The sequence below is a fragment of the Rhinichthys klamathensis genome, unplaced genomic scaffold (genome assembly GCF_029890125.1).
Source record: "Rhinichthys klamathensis goyatoka isolate OS25496 unplaced genomic scaffold, OSU_Roscu_1.1 h1tg000121l_1, whole genome shotgun sequence".
Classification (NCBI taxonomy): Eukaryota; Metazoa; Chordata; class Actinopteri; order Cypriniformes; family Leuciscidae; genus Rhinichthys; species Rhinichthys klamathensis.
In genome coordinates this window covers 6,632,892-6,648,149 of record NW_026606658.1, presented here as the reverse complement: position 1 = coordinate 6,648,149, position 15,258 = coordinate 6,632,892, and the positions used below count along the sequence as shown (strand labels likewise).

The following is a 15,258-nucleotide window of genomic DNA, read 5'->3' as shown; positions in this document are numbered from 1 at the left end:
TCCGAATTTAGAGTCAGAACTATAATTTTTATAACTGTAATTTAAGTAGGCACACTTTCCATTCATAACTAAATTGTGTAGTTAAAAGGACACCATCTCTTTCAGTCGTTCACTGAACTATTTTCAGCTCCGCTGTTTTATGGATAGAAGAGCGCATCTCATCTATCTTTCATATGCGCAGAGTTACTTAGATGCCCCCTCCCAGCCTTTGAGTTGCCTAGCTCTTTCTCTGACACTGCTGCACTTTGTGCAGGCTTGTTTAAGTTGCTTTCCAAGTTTTGCGAGTCTACTTTCTTTTTAAAAAACACCCTAATTTTACATCTTTTTCTCCACAGCTTTCCCCCACAGACAAAAACCTGGAGTTTGACCGAGACTTCCGCATTCGTCATTATGCTGGAGATGTGGCGTAAGTACATTAAGAGGAGGCGTAATTGCACTCTCTGTTGTTTGAGACCATAATCCCTTAAATGTTGTAATTAACAATCACTGTTAGTTACCCACAGAAGGCTTAACTAAAAGATATCTAATCCTTCCCTTGGGCATGAATTCGGTTTGAAAAGGTTTGGTAAATAAACATTATTAGTCGATTCGAATGATGTAAACACCGGTCGCAAAAACAAGTTTATTCCAAATGTAAATGCAGTTTCATATTCTCACTTCAGTGGTTTGCCAGATTGCAGGCTGTCAGTTATTTGCTAAAGTGCTGTGGGTGTAAGTGTGATGTAACACTAAGTTGAAACGTCTTGTTTATGCTCTGGTTCCTGTGTGTGTGTGAAAAAGAGAGAAAATGGTAGGGGAATGAAATCTAAAACTGTATAAATTCTCAAAATAAGGAGCTAGAGCTTTCTCTGTATCAGTTGCAAGTGTGCCCCAAACATCCTGAAAAGTGAAGCCAAAATATTGGTGGTCAGCTGCGACATAGGTCATAAACCCCTCCCTCTCAATGTAATTCAATGGGATCCGAGCTAGACTAAAAATAAATAAATAAAATTGCACTTCAAATAATTTTTTCCAAAGTTGGTTTTCTGTCATTTTAGGTAGTTCGTATCACGTTGATGTTTGTTCAAGTGTTAGTTTTTTCAATAAGTTTGGTTTTAGTTAGTTATTTGATGCTATAAAAACTGGGTAAAATCATGATTGATTGACAACTGGGCTTGTGATTGAGTCTGTGGGAGCGGGAGTGTGGGCGTGTCCTTAATACCGTTTAAAAAAAAAAAAGAAAATACAATAAAATAATGTGGGCTGATGGCATCAACAAAAGCATATACCATCGATTAATAACCTCGTAGCAGTAAGTCTGTTTAAAGGTTTATAAGTTATCGTTAAAAAAATTATTTCCCCTATGGAGAGAATTTTTACTTCCGGAACTCGACTGTTGCACTCTATTGCACTTGCAGATGGGGGGAGTGTTCAAATAAGCCTGTTTATAAACAATCATTATTTTTTACATTTGTTTTGTGTTGCCATTGAAAAAATAATTACACACTTCACCTTTAAGTCTTAGACAGTTTGCCATGTGCAAACTCTTTGTATACTGTATGTTTGTGCATTTTAGTTGGTTGTGTGTTTTGTTTCAGTTACTCCGTTGTGGGCTTCATTGACAAGAACAAGGACACCTTGTTTCAGGACTTCAAGAGGTTACTTTACAACAGGTCAGTATTACCATAAGGTATGTCCCTTATTTACATACTTGCCAGATGTCACACGACATCTGTGACTTATATCTGTCCTTCTCCTTCTGTTTTACAGCTCAAATCCTGTGCTAAAGGCCATGTGGCCAGAGGGCAAGCTGAGCATCACAGAGGTCACCAAACGACCCCTGACTGCTGCAACACTCTTCAAAAACTCCATGATCTCTCTGGTGGAGAACCTGGCCAGCAAGGTGAGTGTGTTTGAAGCATTTGTGTGTAGACCAAGATCAATGCATACAATATAGGAGTAATAACGTGAAGTCAGACAGTCATTATCGCAAAATAATGTATGGGTTTAAGAGTTTGTTTTGCGATAATGACAGACTAATGTATGTTATCCTGCTTATTACACGACATCTTACCAAATAAGCAGAGCTTGACTTCAACTTTTTTTTCTCACCAGCCACTGTGGCTAGTGGTTCTCTAAAGAGCCACTCAGCATTTTCACTGGCCACAATTCTGACATCGATACCATGGGGAAAAACTAGGGATGCACGATATATCGTTATCGGCCGATAAATGATCTTTTTTGATGTTATCGTTATCGGTCCGATAAGAAAATTGGGCCGATATATCAAAGCCGATAGATAGATTATTTACTTCAGTTGAGAGATGCGCGCTGTTCGCCATGATGGTTCTGAATGATTGGATTCACTTCGAAAAGGAAGATACAGTTCAGTGCAACATGTGCAGCACAAATCTGTCACATAGGCTTCATAACATTATAATAAAAACACGCAAAAGAATGTTGTGAATTGTTGTTCGCCAGTGTTTCAGCGCGACGAGCGCGTCTATGGAGTTTAGCCTTCATGACAAGCACAGTCAAGTTCTCTTGAGCATGCGCAGCATTCTGCGCCGTTGTAATATGTTTATTTTGTGTATATATATCTGATTAATCTAATATAGGATGCGTTTGTTTGAGTTAATGAACGATGCAGTAGCGCTTCATTGGACCGGTGATCATCTTTGCTGTGATCATCTTTGATCATTTTAGCGTTGCGCAGCTCAAACAGCAATGCACATTTATAACTATAATTGGGACTGTCATATACATGCCATTATAATGAGAACACTATTGTAATAAAACGTTGTGAATTCTCTGTTTAGTTGCCGTTTTCAGCGCGTTGTTTTGAGAATAGTGCATCCAGAACAGGGATTAGCCTACACATTATGACCAGCACAAGTTCGATTATGCATTCACGTAATTTTGCGCAGATAAGTCGTAATATAAAGTTGATGTAATATAAATATCTGATTAATCTCACATATGATGCGTTTCGTTCGTGGATTTAAACAACCTGCTAGAAAAGTTCTTCAGTTTTTGCCGGTGCTTGTTCTCTTCAGCTTCAGCGCGCGCAGATTAAACAACAATGCAAAATATTAAAAGCTATGATTGGGACTGTCATACAATTATAATTGTATTCACTATTTAATACATTTGTAAATTCTTTGGGTTTGCATTCTTCAGCAACCGTTGAGTTGATTAACCTTCTAGCAATCAACCTTCTCTTCAGCTTCAGCGCGCGCAGCTCACACAGCAATGTCATTTGAAACAGTAACTAAGCTATTAAAGATGTTTACTATCAATGTAATATTAATTTTTTTAATTTTTTTTCAAAAACATTGCGTTATAATTAATAACTGACAAATTATTTTGTTCACGTATTATTTTCATCAACGATATGGTTTGATTAAAATATTTTTTTCTTATTGTCCGTGCGGAGGCGATTCCATTTTATTGATCCATGGGACATGCATTTTGTTTTTTTTATATGCAGCCCAATGTTATCCAATGACTTGTTTGCATTATTTATGTATTTTATTTTTTGTTAGGCAATAGATTTTTTGATAACACTTTACAATAAGGTCTCATTTGTTAATGCATTTACTAACAGAGAGCAATAGCCTTTGTCATTGTTAATAAAAATGTGCGTTCATGTTAGTTCACAGTGCATTGACTAATGTTAACAGATAAAACTTTCTTAAAAATGTTTTATAAAATTGTTGGGTCATGCTAACTAATGCTAACAAAATTAAACCTTATTATAAAGTACCATTTTTTAATAAAGAAAGTTGTCCATATGAGTGTAAAATTAATTTTAAAAGATAAGGAATCTTACACTGGTTCAAACTAGGCTATACTGTATTGTATAGGTTTGATTTATGTTAAAAGTGTTTGAGACAAGGCTTTTAATGGTGAGCCTTTTGTTATACAGGCTATCAAAGTATATAAAAATTTTAATTTAGATTTATCGGGCAATATATCGGTTATCGGCTTTCAAATGTAAAGAATTATCGGTTATCGGTATCGGCCAAAATGTTCATATCGGTGCATCCCAAGGAAAAACCATATATATATATATTTTATATTTTCTATAAAAAATGTTTTAAATATTTTCTTAGGTATATTAGGCTGCTGCCACTTTAAGACCCAACACATGGATCCATTATACTGTTACACATGCTTTTTCTTTCTCAACTGTTTACGTTCACTTTAAACATAACCGACAGTCGCCAAGACTGGCATTTTGACATTATTTTGTGTAAATGAGTGTAGTAGTGACTGCATTATATGCCACTGCTAAAATCCACCCGCAACAATATATGTTACATTTATTGCGAAATATACATATATGCAAATATTTAAGAATGCTTCAATGGAGTGGGCAGGTGCTAAAGAATTTTTTTTATTGGTGACAATCTGCTTGTCGCAATTGTGTGTGTGGAGATTTTTCTGCAAAAACATGAGTTATGTAGTTTCTCACCAGAAGTCCCACTGTTAAAATTGATTATTTTAAAATAAAATAAGTTGAAATAATGTGGGCTGGTGGCTTCAAAAGCATATCCCATTGATTACCAACCTCGTAGCTCTCAGTAGGTCTGTCTTTAAAGATTTGTAAGTTGTCATTAAAAATCACTTGGCAGGTATAGACATTAAATATTTCTGTTGATTTTTTTTTTTTTTATGCGAGAAGAAATAGACACTATATCATACAATATGTCAGTATAGGTAAATAGGAAGTTGGAAAAACGGTCTACCATACATTTTGAATGGCCAATCAGAGTCAAGAATTCCAAAGCGCCATTTAATAGTCTGACTGCAGCAGTCAGCTTCTGGAAGTAAAAATCACATTCATTTTCTCCATGGGGAAGTGATTTTCAATGACAACTTACAAATCTTTAAAGACAGAGCTACGAGGTTGGTAATCAATGGGATATGCTTTTGAAGCCACCAGCCCACATTATTTCAACTTATTTTATTTTAAAATAATCAATTTTAACAGTAGGACTTCTGGTGAGAAACTACATAACTCATGATTTTGCAGAAAAATCTCCACCATACACACAATTGCGACAAGCAGATTGTCACCAATAAAAAAAACTCTTTAGCACCTGCCCACTCCATTGAAGCATTCTTAAATATTTGCATATATGTATATTTTGCAATAAATGTAACACATATTGTTTATATAATCAACATCTTTTAATCAATAGTTAAGTTGTCAATTTCATAGGATTGTAGTTCTTTCTCTCTTTGAAGCATTAAGTACACAGTCTTGTATCATTGTCTTTTTTTTTTGCTTTAAATTGAATATATTAATATTGTGTTTCACCTCATAGCTGGTTGGTTTGGTTCATGGATTATAACTCTTTAACAAAGACTTTAACAAAAATCCCTATGAGAAAAGAAAAGATTTTTGGAACCAAGGTGGCTGAAAAAGTGTTGCACTGTTGCATTCTGTAGATGCGCAATTACTCATCATAGCCCTCTGTTTGTTCATATAGGAGCCATACTATGTGCGTTGCATAAAGCCAAATGATGTGAAGTCACCGCTGCTGTTTGAACATGAACGCTGCAAGCACCAAGTGGAGTATCTGGGCCTCCTGGAGAACGTCCGGGTACGACGAGCTGGTTTTGCTAACCGACAGACCTACCCACGATTCCTTCAGAGGTGACCATCCTACTCTTTTTCTTGTGTCCATTTCAAAGCGTTACATCATCATTTGTTTATCTTCTGTTTAAATAGTCTTTTTAATTGATGCTCTGCATAATGTCACATTGGCGTTCAGTCTCAGCTCATGTATAGTAACTAAATGCTCTTATGACAGCTTGTATGAGACTGTTGCCTCTTTGGTTGCTACTGACATCTGAAACTACAGATTGATCAATCAGATTGTGAAGATCTTACGCAACACGTGAAAGCTTTCATCCTTCGGAGTCCCTTATTCATCAAGTGTCATGATAACTGAAGGGTTTTATGTAACAATGACGTGCAGTCCGTGTTCATTCTGAAGTCTTTTTCAATAGCCTTGAGTTAGTAGAGCATACATTGTACTTTGTCACTTAATATACAATGATTCTTGATATATATATATATATATATATATATATATATATATATATATATAGGACCAGAATCCTTGAGAAAAAAAAAGCATTCTCTGATGTCCCAGGAGTGTCCAAATACTTTCTGAGGCATCTGTATATTGCTCAAAAGCTCAAAATAGTCCCCCAAAACACCCTGAAACACACTTGCCACAACTCTGATGAGTTTATGAGATTCAACACCTGAGTTGACAAAATGTATGTCGCTAAGAGGAAGTTAGACTGAATTGCATCTATTTGAGAATGCAGTGTTAACAGCACTCACAGGATCGATTTGTGTGTCTGTCAAGGCTGCAGATGTGCATGGAATATAATGTACTACTTAAGATGCAAGACTGGACAAATGAGGATTTGATCCCAAGGGCCCGGCCTCATACCTCTCTTAAATAAAGATTCAATGTGTGTTATATAATGCTTGTAATAAAATGGATAGCTCAGACTCTGTATTCTGATTGGATAACCCGTGTTTAAAGCCTATATTAATGCGGAAAGTTGCTATTGTTCGCTGCTAGGCAACCTTATAGAGCCAACAGGATAAAGAACTACTACCAAAGACTTTATACAAAGACGGTGCATTCATATTACTATGAATGGGAGAAAGTTCAAAACGCAATATGGTGGAATTAGTCCCGCCTTCAAAATAAAAGACCCAATCGCCAATTGGTACAGTCATTGCGTCACTGCAGCTGCCTTTAGTCAGTGTTCTGAGAAACTGTCATTGTTCTGAGCCATGCTTGTGAAAAATGCTGTTTTTTTTGTCATGATTCCAGTGTTTGGAAAAAAAAATTATGCGACGGTTGTAGACAGATTTCATTGGTTATTTTGAATATGAAATTTAATCGTAAGCTTGGTGAACAGCTTTGGGGAATTTGATGTTTCCCCATTCAAAGAAATAAGAGCTGTGCTTGCTTGACTGAAATAGCTGCCGAGTGAATAAAGGGACATTGAAAAAAAGAATTGTTTAGTTTGATTATTGGTAATAAAATATTTAACTATTTCTTTCTTGCTAAAGAGAGGTTATAATAATTATAATAAATGTAAAACTATTTCATAAATAAATGTATTTTTTAAATGTTTTATGTCATTATTATTATTACTGCATGATCATATAATACTGAAAGAAGTTTAAAATGCTGAGAATAATATAAACCGTATGAGACTACGTGTTGCTCTCTATCCTTCACCCATTATCTTTTCTTTTTCACTTTTCAGGTATAAGATGATCTCCGAGTTCACCTGGCCCAATCACGACCTGCCGTCCGATAAGGAGGCGGTGAAACGTCTCCTACAGGGCTGCGGATTCGACCATGACGTGGCCTACGGCAAGACCAAAGTTTTCATCCGTACTCCCAGAACCATCTTCAGCCTGGAGGAGCAGAGAGCAGAGATGGTGAAGAGGATCGTCCTCTTTCTGCAAAAGGTTCGAGACATGTTATGTGTAGCTTAGGCTTAATTCAATTTATTTTAAATGACTGGTGTGTAGTTATATAAATATATTCAGTGGCTTCAAATATATTCAGTGAACTATCCCTTTATGACATTATTCTAATGTACTGATTTGGTGCCAGTTTTTCATAAAAGACATTCATAGTATTTCATTTGATATTCAGCTGGTATTCAAAAATTAATTCTGATCAGAAATTTGACAAAACTCCATTATGGCACACACTCACGCATTTACTTAATCAGCTCCAGAGACAACAAGGTGCCATATCCGCACCATTAGTTCTTGTGATTCATTGACACCATTACTTTTCAACAGCAGACCTCGCACCACAGCAGACAAAACAACAAGGCAGCAATAAAACAATATGGCACGTAAATCCCTTTGGCTCAGGGCATTTTCTTTTGTCTGTGTAAATACACAAAACACATTGCTTTCTGGTATTTTTAAAGGGATGTTTCTACTTTTATTTTTCCTCAGGAACATGAAAATATTTTGAATGGCAGATTTATTGACTGCCAGTGTCATTTCACTGTCACACAAAATGATTGGGGGGGTCTTAGCACGCTACTGTATATTCCCCACTCTCACTTTATTGTCTTCAGTGACTGACAGATAGAAATCAAAGCATCTATTCTGTCAGCTCCTGTCTGTGCATTGAGTGTTTGTTTTTTTACCACTCCCCCTGTTGCAAGATTCTCTATTTCAGAAGATGTTATCAGGGGATACCCATTTTCGAGATGCTTTTAAACACAAACTGACATGGTTTTTCACCACGCCTACATTCAATATCAAACTCAAGCTCTCGTGGTCTCACCAGACTGCTACATTCATGAGCAGATGCAGATATCAAAGTGTCGAATCTTTGCTCTGCCTGGATCGGAGATTGATTGTTTGATCTTGTTTTATGGATTCAGAGCTGAGTTAGAGGTGTAATCCTGAAACAGGTTAATCTTGAGTTCCCTAAGGGTTAAAAACAGTATTTGGGGGAATGTTGGCTCTGTATCAATCATATTGTAAACCTCCAGGCAATATCCAGGCGTCCCAGCAGAGTTTATCTCCAGTGAGTGACAGGCGATAATGTGTTATTTTGCACAAAAAACAACAATTTACGGTTAGCCCTAAAAACTGAAACCATTCACATGTGTGTCTTTTAGGTTTGGATCATCTTTCTTTCACACACAATCCCTTTATCAGCATATGGCAGACTGGACTGAGTTGTGCCAACTCTACCGGTTTTGCCAGCGGTTCTAACATTTGTGCCACAGGCTCCCAATGAACCCAATTTGAAAATGCTACTGCTCATCTGTATGAATCTCCTTGTTTGTAGGTTTTTGAGGTCTGCTTCCTCTCCTTTGTCTCTCATTTCTCAGTGTGTAGCACATGGGGATACATTTATCTTCATCTTTTTTAAGGATGTAAACCAAAATAACCCCCAATCCCCCAATCAATGCTCTGTTATTCCTCACCTCCCACTTTCTCCAGATTTCCTGTCTGTCTCACCCCACCACTGCTTCACAGATCTCCTGCCATTTTTCTGTGCCATTGCCTTTCTCCGCCCCCTCACTCCACTGCCATTTCTAAGCCGTTATGCTTTAGCGCTTCTCCTGTAGGTGATGAAAATACCCAGGATGCTCTGCTCTGCCAGCGAGCTCCTTTGGGCAGAGGCAAGATGCATGCTGACTCTCGCCGTATGACCCTCCGTTCGGTTCATCAGAAAGATGTGTCTTTGAATGGAGGCAATTTGAAGCAAATCGGATCAGCTTGTACAAAACACAAACATTGAGTGGCTGCATTATTCATGAATTTCCTTCCTTTAATTAATATTTCATTCGTTCAAGCCCCAGCATCCACTGCATCAGCCATGTTAGTTGTGGTTTCTGCTGTGAGAGAAGCTCTCTGTTTATTTTATGGACTGAGTTAAATCCCATATCACTAATTTCTGAAATGATAGAACAGATTTAAGACTTGACAATACAATGTGGATTTTTATTGCATCTGCTGAGGCAAACAAACACTCAATGCACAGAGATGTCAGACTCCCTATATAAATCTCCTATATTTTCCCCCATAAATCCCTTATACCTCCTCTAGGATTGTTTGTTTTTGCTCAGATGTTTTTCTACTGCTGCATCTTCTTTTTGCTGTGTCTGATTGCAATAGTAGATGGAAAAAAAAAAATGAAGCATCTAATACTTGCATTTTTTACTTGTCATGTAAAAACTGTAGGTTTTAGTGAAACGTTTGCCTGGTGCAATAACCCCATCCTGATGGCTCACGAGATGACAGTTAATGGGGACACGCCATCACTGGCAAAGTGGGAAATGGAAATGTACTGCATCTAATGAAGGTGTTTTACCATTTTGTCCTTGAAAAGAGCCAGTTCAGATGTGCACAAGGTCTTTCATCTATCAAAATATCTTTACTGTTTCCTCAACCGCATTTTCATTATCAAGGAATCGGTTGACATTTGTGTTTATTATTGTTCTTTAGACTGTTAGTGGTGGGGATTTTTCTCTCTTTCTGGTGATTACATCATTACATCTGCCAGTAGGTGGCAGAGAGTGTGTCACTGAATCATTCATTCAATCACGAGATTAGAGCTTAGATTAGACATAAGACAAGATGAGAAATGTGCAGTGATTTTCATAGACCAACCATGTCTGCGGCAACCATCACTAAAACATTTTTTCAGGTCGTAACTTTTTTAATTTATTTATTTTTTACATTTATAAAAAAAAAAAAAAATTATCAGGAAGGTCTCGTTGAGATACAGTATCTCTTCTACCAGGGACTCCTAGTCAGTAACTAACTACAGAATTACAGATTTTTGCCATTTTGTGTCAGACATAAACAATTCAGTGAATTGTTAACATGAGATGCACTCTGACTGTGTCATTGAATCAGACAGTTGTTGACTCGAGAACAGCTGCAATTGGATCACTCCAGTTCACAAATAAATCATTAAGTGTGATTTGTGAACCAATTCATTAAAAAGCTCTTTCACAAATTCGCATATTGATTTATTAATTTCAAAATGACAAGGAATGATATATTTTTTATGAAATGTAGTGGAGGAAAGTTCGTTTCTCAGAATAAATAGTCAAGTCAAGTCAAGTCACCTTTATTTATATAGCGCTTTTTACAATACAGATTGTATCAAAGCGCTTCACAGTGATAACATGAAAACAATATAACAAAAACAAATACTCAGATAAAGTACAGACACCACTGGAATTTCTCATTCTTAGGATGTGAAAAGCTTAACTAAGTATAACTCAAATTAAGTATTAACTTCATATAGTAAGTAGCCACCTAGCAACCACTCAAAATAGCCTAGCTACCACATAACAACATGCTTAAAACACTGAGAAGACCTAAGTAAATATAGCAGTATCCTAGTTTTGCATCACACGTTTTATTTAGATATTAAAATGTAGATAAATATTACAGCAGTCAAACATGAATGCAATGACAGCTGCAAAAGGAGCCTCGCTGTTATTTGGCTGAGAAAGTGGCACCACCCCAACATCTACACAACCCTCCAACACACACACACACACACTTGTCCAACAATCTGCCAGACGACACAGTGAAGATGGAGGCTTCCATCATCAAGTCAATGGTTTGCCAAGCACATGTTATTGATTTATGAAAATGGCTCTTTCGCATTTTCCTCCCCCACTGTCTTGTGGGATTGTCTGTGGTTAGGATATTTTGTGTATGCTTTTAACTCTGTCACATACCCTGACCGTGATTCTGTCCTGCCAGTGTGTGAAATTGTGTGTGTTTAGGGATTGTGGGATTTGCCTGCCTGCCTCTCTGATTAATGATAAGTCACCTCACATTCTGTCAGCCATCTGTAATTGCCTTTTGACACCTGATGGTACAACTGAATAGATTCTGCTTGAATTTCTTTGTCCTGTTTTCTGCAGGATGAGAGATTCAATAGCCTCTTTTTATTCATATATCACTTTTATTTCATCTCAATAAAGAAGATGTTTGGACACCAGTAATAGCCATTAAAATACATAAATCTTATCTTGTCATACTCTTTCTTTTCAATCATTTTTTTGGCAGCCCTTAAAAGAAAGTTAAAAAGAAAAAGTGCTAAGCAATGGGTTTGATTGAAAGATTTATGCATGAATTATTTGTTATATGAGACTTCTTTGTCATAGCTTTCTCCAGTCAGGCTTTGATGAGTGTGTAAATCTGCTGCGGAGAGGCGGTATTGTGCTGGGTTTGTTAAACGCTGATCAGACAAGCTGACTGGAGGGGGCGGGGTGAGTTGAGGTCTTGTTATTGGCCTGATTTACCCACTTTCCCCCGAGTGTCGTCAACTACCACCATTCTCTCTCTCTCTCTCTCTCTCTCTCTCTCTCTCTCTCTCTCTCTCTCTCTCTCTCTCTCTCTCTCTCTCTCTCTCTCTCTCTCTCTCTCTCTCTCTCTCTCTCTCTCTCTCTCTCTCTCTCTCTCAAAAAAAAACACAAACCGTCTGTCCACCCACTGTTTAAGCATTTCCAATGTCATCAGCATGGCCAGTGTGAATGTGCAGTTGGCCTTAACTCTATAAATTACCATAAACACAATTTGAATAGCTCAGGCTGATTTTCACCCAGACATTCTGCTATTCTGCTATTGGTTACAATTCAAATTATGTAGATTTTAGGTTAGGAATATTTGTAAAATTGGATATTTGCATGTAAATTGTTTTTCCCTGCAGCATAAACATTTATTTGCTAATTTGATATGATGGGAGTGGTGTGCTGCATTACAAAGTATAAAAGCTGTAATATGCGTGTCTGTGTGTGTGTGTAAATAATATATAGTAAATATAAACATAACGTTAATTATCAAGTCTTCCTGAAGATCTCAATTAGATCGTTCAGTTGTGTTTGATCAGGGTTGGAGCTGAACTTTGCAGGAAGGTAGATCTACATACACTATATGTAGGCTATATCCACTATATGAATGAGTGTAATCAAAAATATTCAATCCCCATTGCAAATCAGAGTTATTGGCAAAATTTGCAGACTTTCAGCTGTTTTCAAAGAACAAATCAAACAAAAGTAATTGAAATAGCTCAACACAACAAATGTTTCAAGTGGTTTCTGCATATTCAACTGAAAATGCAACTTTTAATGACTTCCGCAGTCTCAAAATTATTCAACCCCTTCATTGCAAGCATCTTTAGTACTTAATAGAGCACACTTTTGCTGTTATTACCTGCTGGAAACAAGATGTATAACCAGACACCAGCTTTGTGCAGCGTTTCTGAGGAATCTTAACCCATTCCTCATGAGCAATGGCCTTCAGTTCAGTAATATTCTTGGGTTTGCGTGCTGCAACCGCCGCCTTCAAATCCCACCAGAGATTTTCTGTGGGGTTCAAGTCAGGTGACTGATGGCCACTGTAGAATCTTCCAGGACTTCTTCTGCAACCAAGCTTTGGTGGAATTGGAATTGGACCTTTCCTGTTGGAAGGTCCAATGACGCCCAAGCTTCAGCTTCCTCACTGACGGCATGGCGATTTCTCCTAGGATTTCCTTATACTTAAATGAACCCATCTTGCCTTCCACACGCTGCAGGTTTCCAGTGCCAGAGGATGCAAAGCAGCCCCAGAGCATCACCGAGCCCCCACGATGCTTAACTGTAGACAGTGTACTTTTCAGCATATGCTTCATTCTTCTTCCTCCAGACATACCGCTGACCCATAGGGCCGAAAAGTTCCAGTTTTGTCTCATCGCTCCACAGAACAGAATTCCAAAACTTCGGTTGCTTATTCATATGATTTTTAACACTTTTCTTGTGCTTTTGGGACCTTACTGTGCAAGCTGAAACCTCAGAGCCTGTTGCCACCAAGTCTTGCTGCAGGTCTTTTGTAGGGTTTTTCTGAACCTGCTTTCTCAGAAATCTGTTGATAGCTTCCTTTTTCTGCCCCGTCCAGGTAGTGTAACCACTGTTCCTTTAACTTTGAACTTGCGAACTATGCTTCCAACGTTGTCTATCTTTTTGTATCTTGTTCCTTGGTAGTGAAGGGCAATTAGGTCTTCTCTAAACTTTTTGGACCATTCTTCTAACATGCAGTCAAACATGACACTCAACAAACCTAGCCAGTTCAGATATTTCATGTGTTCTAGCTCAAGCACACCTGGTGTAACTAATGAAGCCCTTGATTCGTTTCATCAGGTGTGCTTGAGACAACACCTATTTTGCAGATTATTGCTGTTGTGAGGGATTCTATTCAAGGGGTTGAATAATTTTGAGACTGCAGAAGTCATTAAATTTGCATTTTCATTTGAATTTGGGGAAACCACTTGAAACATTTGTTGTGTTAAGCTATTTCAATTACTTTTGTTGGATTTGTTCATTGCAAACAGCCGGAAGTCTGTAAATTTTGCCAATAAACCTGATTTGCAATGGGGGTTGAATAATTTATATATGTGTATGTGTATGCGTGTGTGTGTGTATATATACAGTACATAGATATAGATGTGTATACACACACACACACACCCACACACACACACACACATATATACATTTATGTATGCACACACACACACACACACACACTAGGTGTGCATTACACAATTTCAATATATATTTATATTAAATTCATGTGTGAATGCTCAATTTAAATTTACATGCATTTACTGTTAATGCCTTGTTGTCAATATTTATTTCAGAATCATTTTCTCCCCCTTGAACAGAAACAGCCTAAAAACATCTGTTCAGACTTTTAGTCTGACAAAAACAATTGGTTATGCAGTAAGTTATTCCCTTATGTAATATGTAAATACCTTTTGACATTAAAATTGCAAATCATCTTCAGCTTAATTTCCATACACTTAAAAACAAAATTGTAGTTAAAGCAAATTTCAAAGTGTTTTAAAAAAAAAAGAGTATATGTTTTAAACCCATAATCCAAATCTGGGCAACATGCTGCATTGTACAATATTTGAAATGGACCCTTCAACCTCTAATTAGCTAAGCTAATTACCTTTATGTAATCTGTAATACATCATAATTAATGCCTAATCAATAATATCAATAAGTTGTTATCTGAATTGCCCTGCATTTCTCTCGGACTGATTGATTGATATGTGTTTAGAAATGAGACAAGTGCACATCATGTCCATCGCATCAATTTAGTGATGTGGTACCTAGGGTATCAGATTTGCTGAGTATGAATGTGGAGTCCTACTGTTCTTGCACTCCTCTGCATTAGTCATACAGTTAAGTTATGTAATGGGTTCAGTCACAATAGCACAGAACTCAAAGCAAGTTCTTCCTTGAGGTCAGTACTAGCACACAGGCAAAGATTAGAGACCATGTAGGGGTACTCGCCCACACTACAGCGCTGATTTTTATTTAATTTAATTTAACACAAAATTGTACACTGAATATCGTATAATGCAAGCTTGAGGCAACTGTGGTGACAGTTCAGGTCACCAAAAAGCAGCATCCTCTATTTTTAAGACAGTATTATAGAAAAGGACATTGGAATTGATATCTTTGGACAACACATCAAGTTTAACCTCATGTTTATGATGTCATATTTGCCAGACATAAGGCTCCTTTCACTTCTTCCCACCTGAGTCAATGTAATGTGGATTCAACATATGGTGGGGTTTTTTCTGAGTACTGAGCCACTTAAACAGCTCCCCAGAGGTCCATTATCATCTATTATTCATGTCTAAGACCGGCCTTACATCTTCAGAAATGCACTTTGGG

At 37.3% G+C, this 15,258-nt stretch overlaps 1 protein-coding gene across 2 annotated transcripts in view; it reads left to right on the top strand.

The window, feature by feature from the left end:
- The window catches only part of myo1d (myosin 1D), a 75,347-nt gene that overhangs the window by 35,425 nt on the left and 24,664 nt on the right, over positions 1 to 15,258 (top strand). For both annotated transcript variants that reach the window (XM_056255730.1, XM_056255729.1), the window contains exons 12-16: positions 336 to 406; positions 1,578 to 1,652; positions 1,750 to 1,882; positions 5,478 to 5,644; positions 7,291 to 7,498. In XM_056255730.1, coding sequence (XP_056111705.1) covers positions 336 to 406; positions 1,578 to 1,652; positions 1,750 to 1,882; positions 5,478 to 5,644; positions 7,291 to 7,498 — 654 coding nt within the window. The remainder of the gene's footprint in view (positions 1 to 335; positions 407 to 1,577; positions 1,653 to 1,749; positions 1,883 to 5,477; positions 5,645 to 7,290; positions 7,499 to 15,258) is intronic.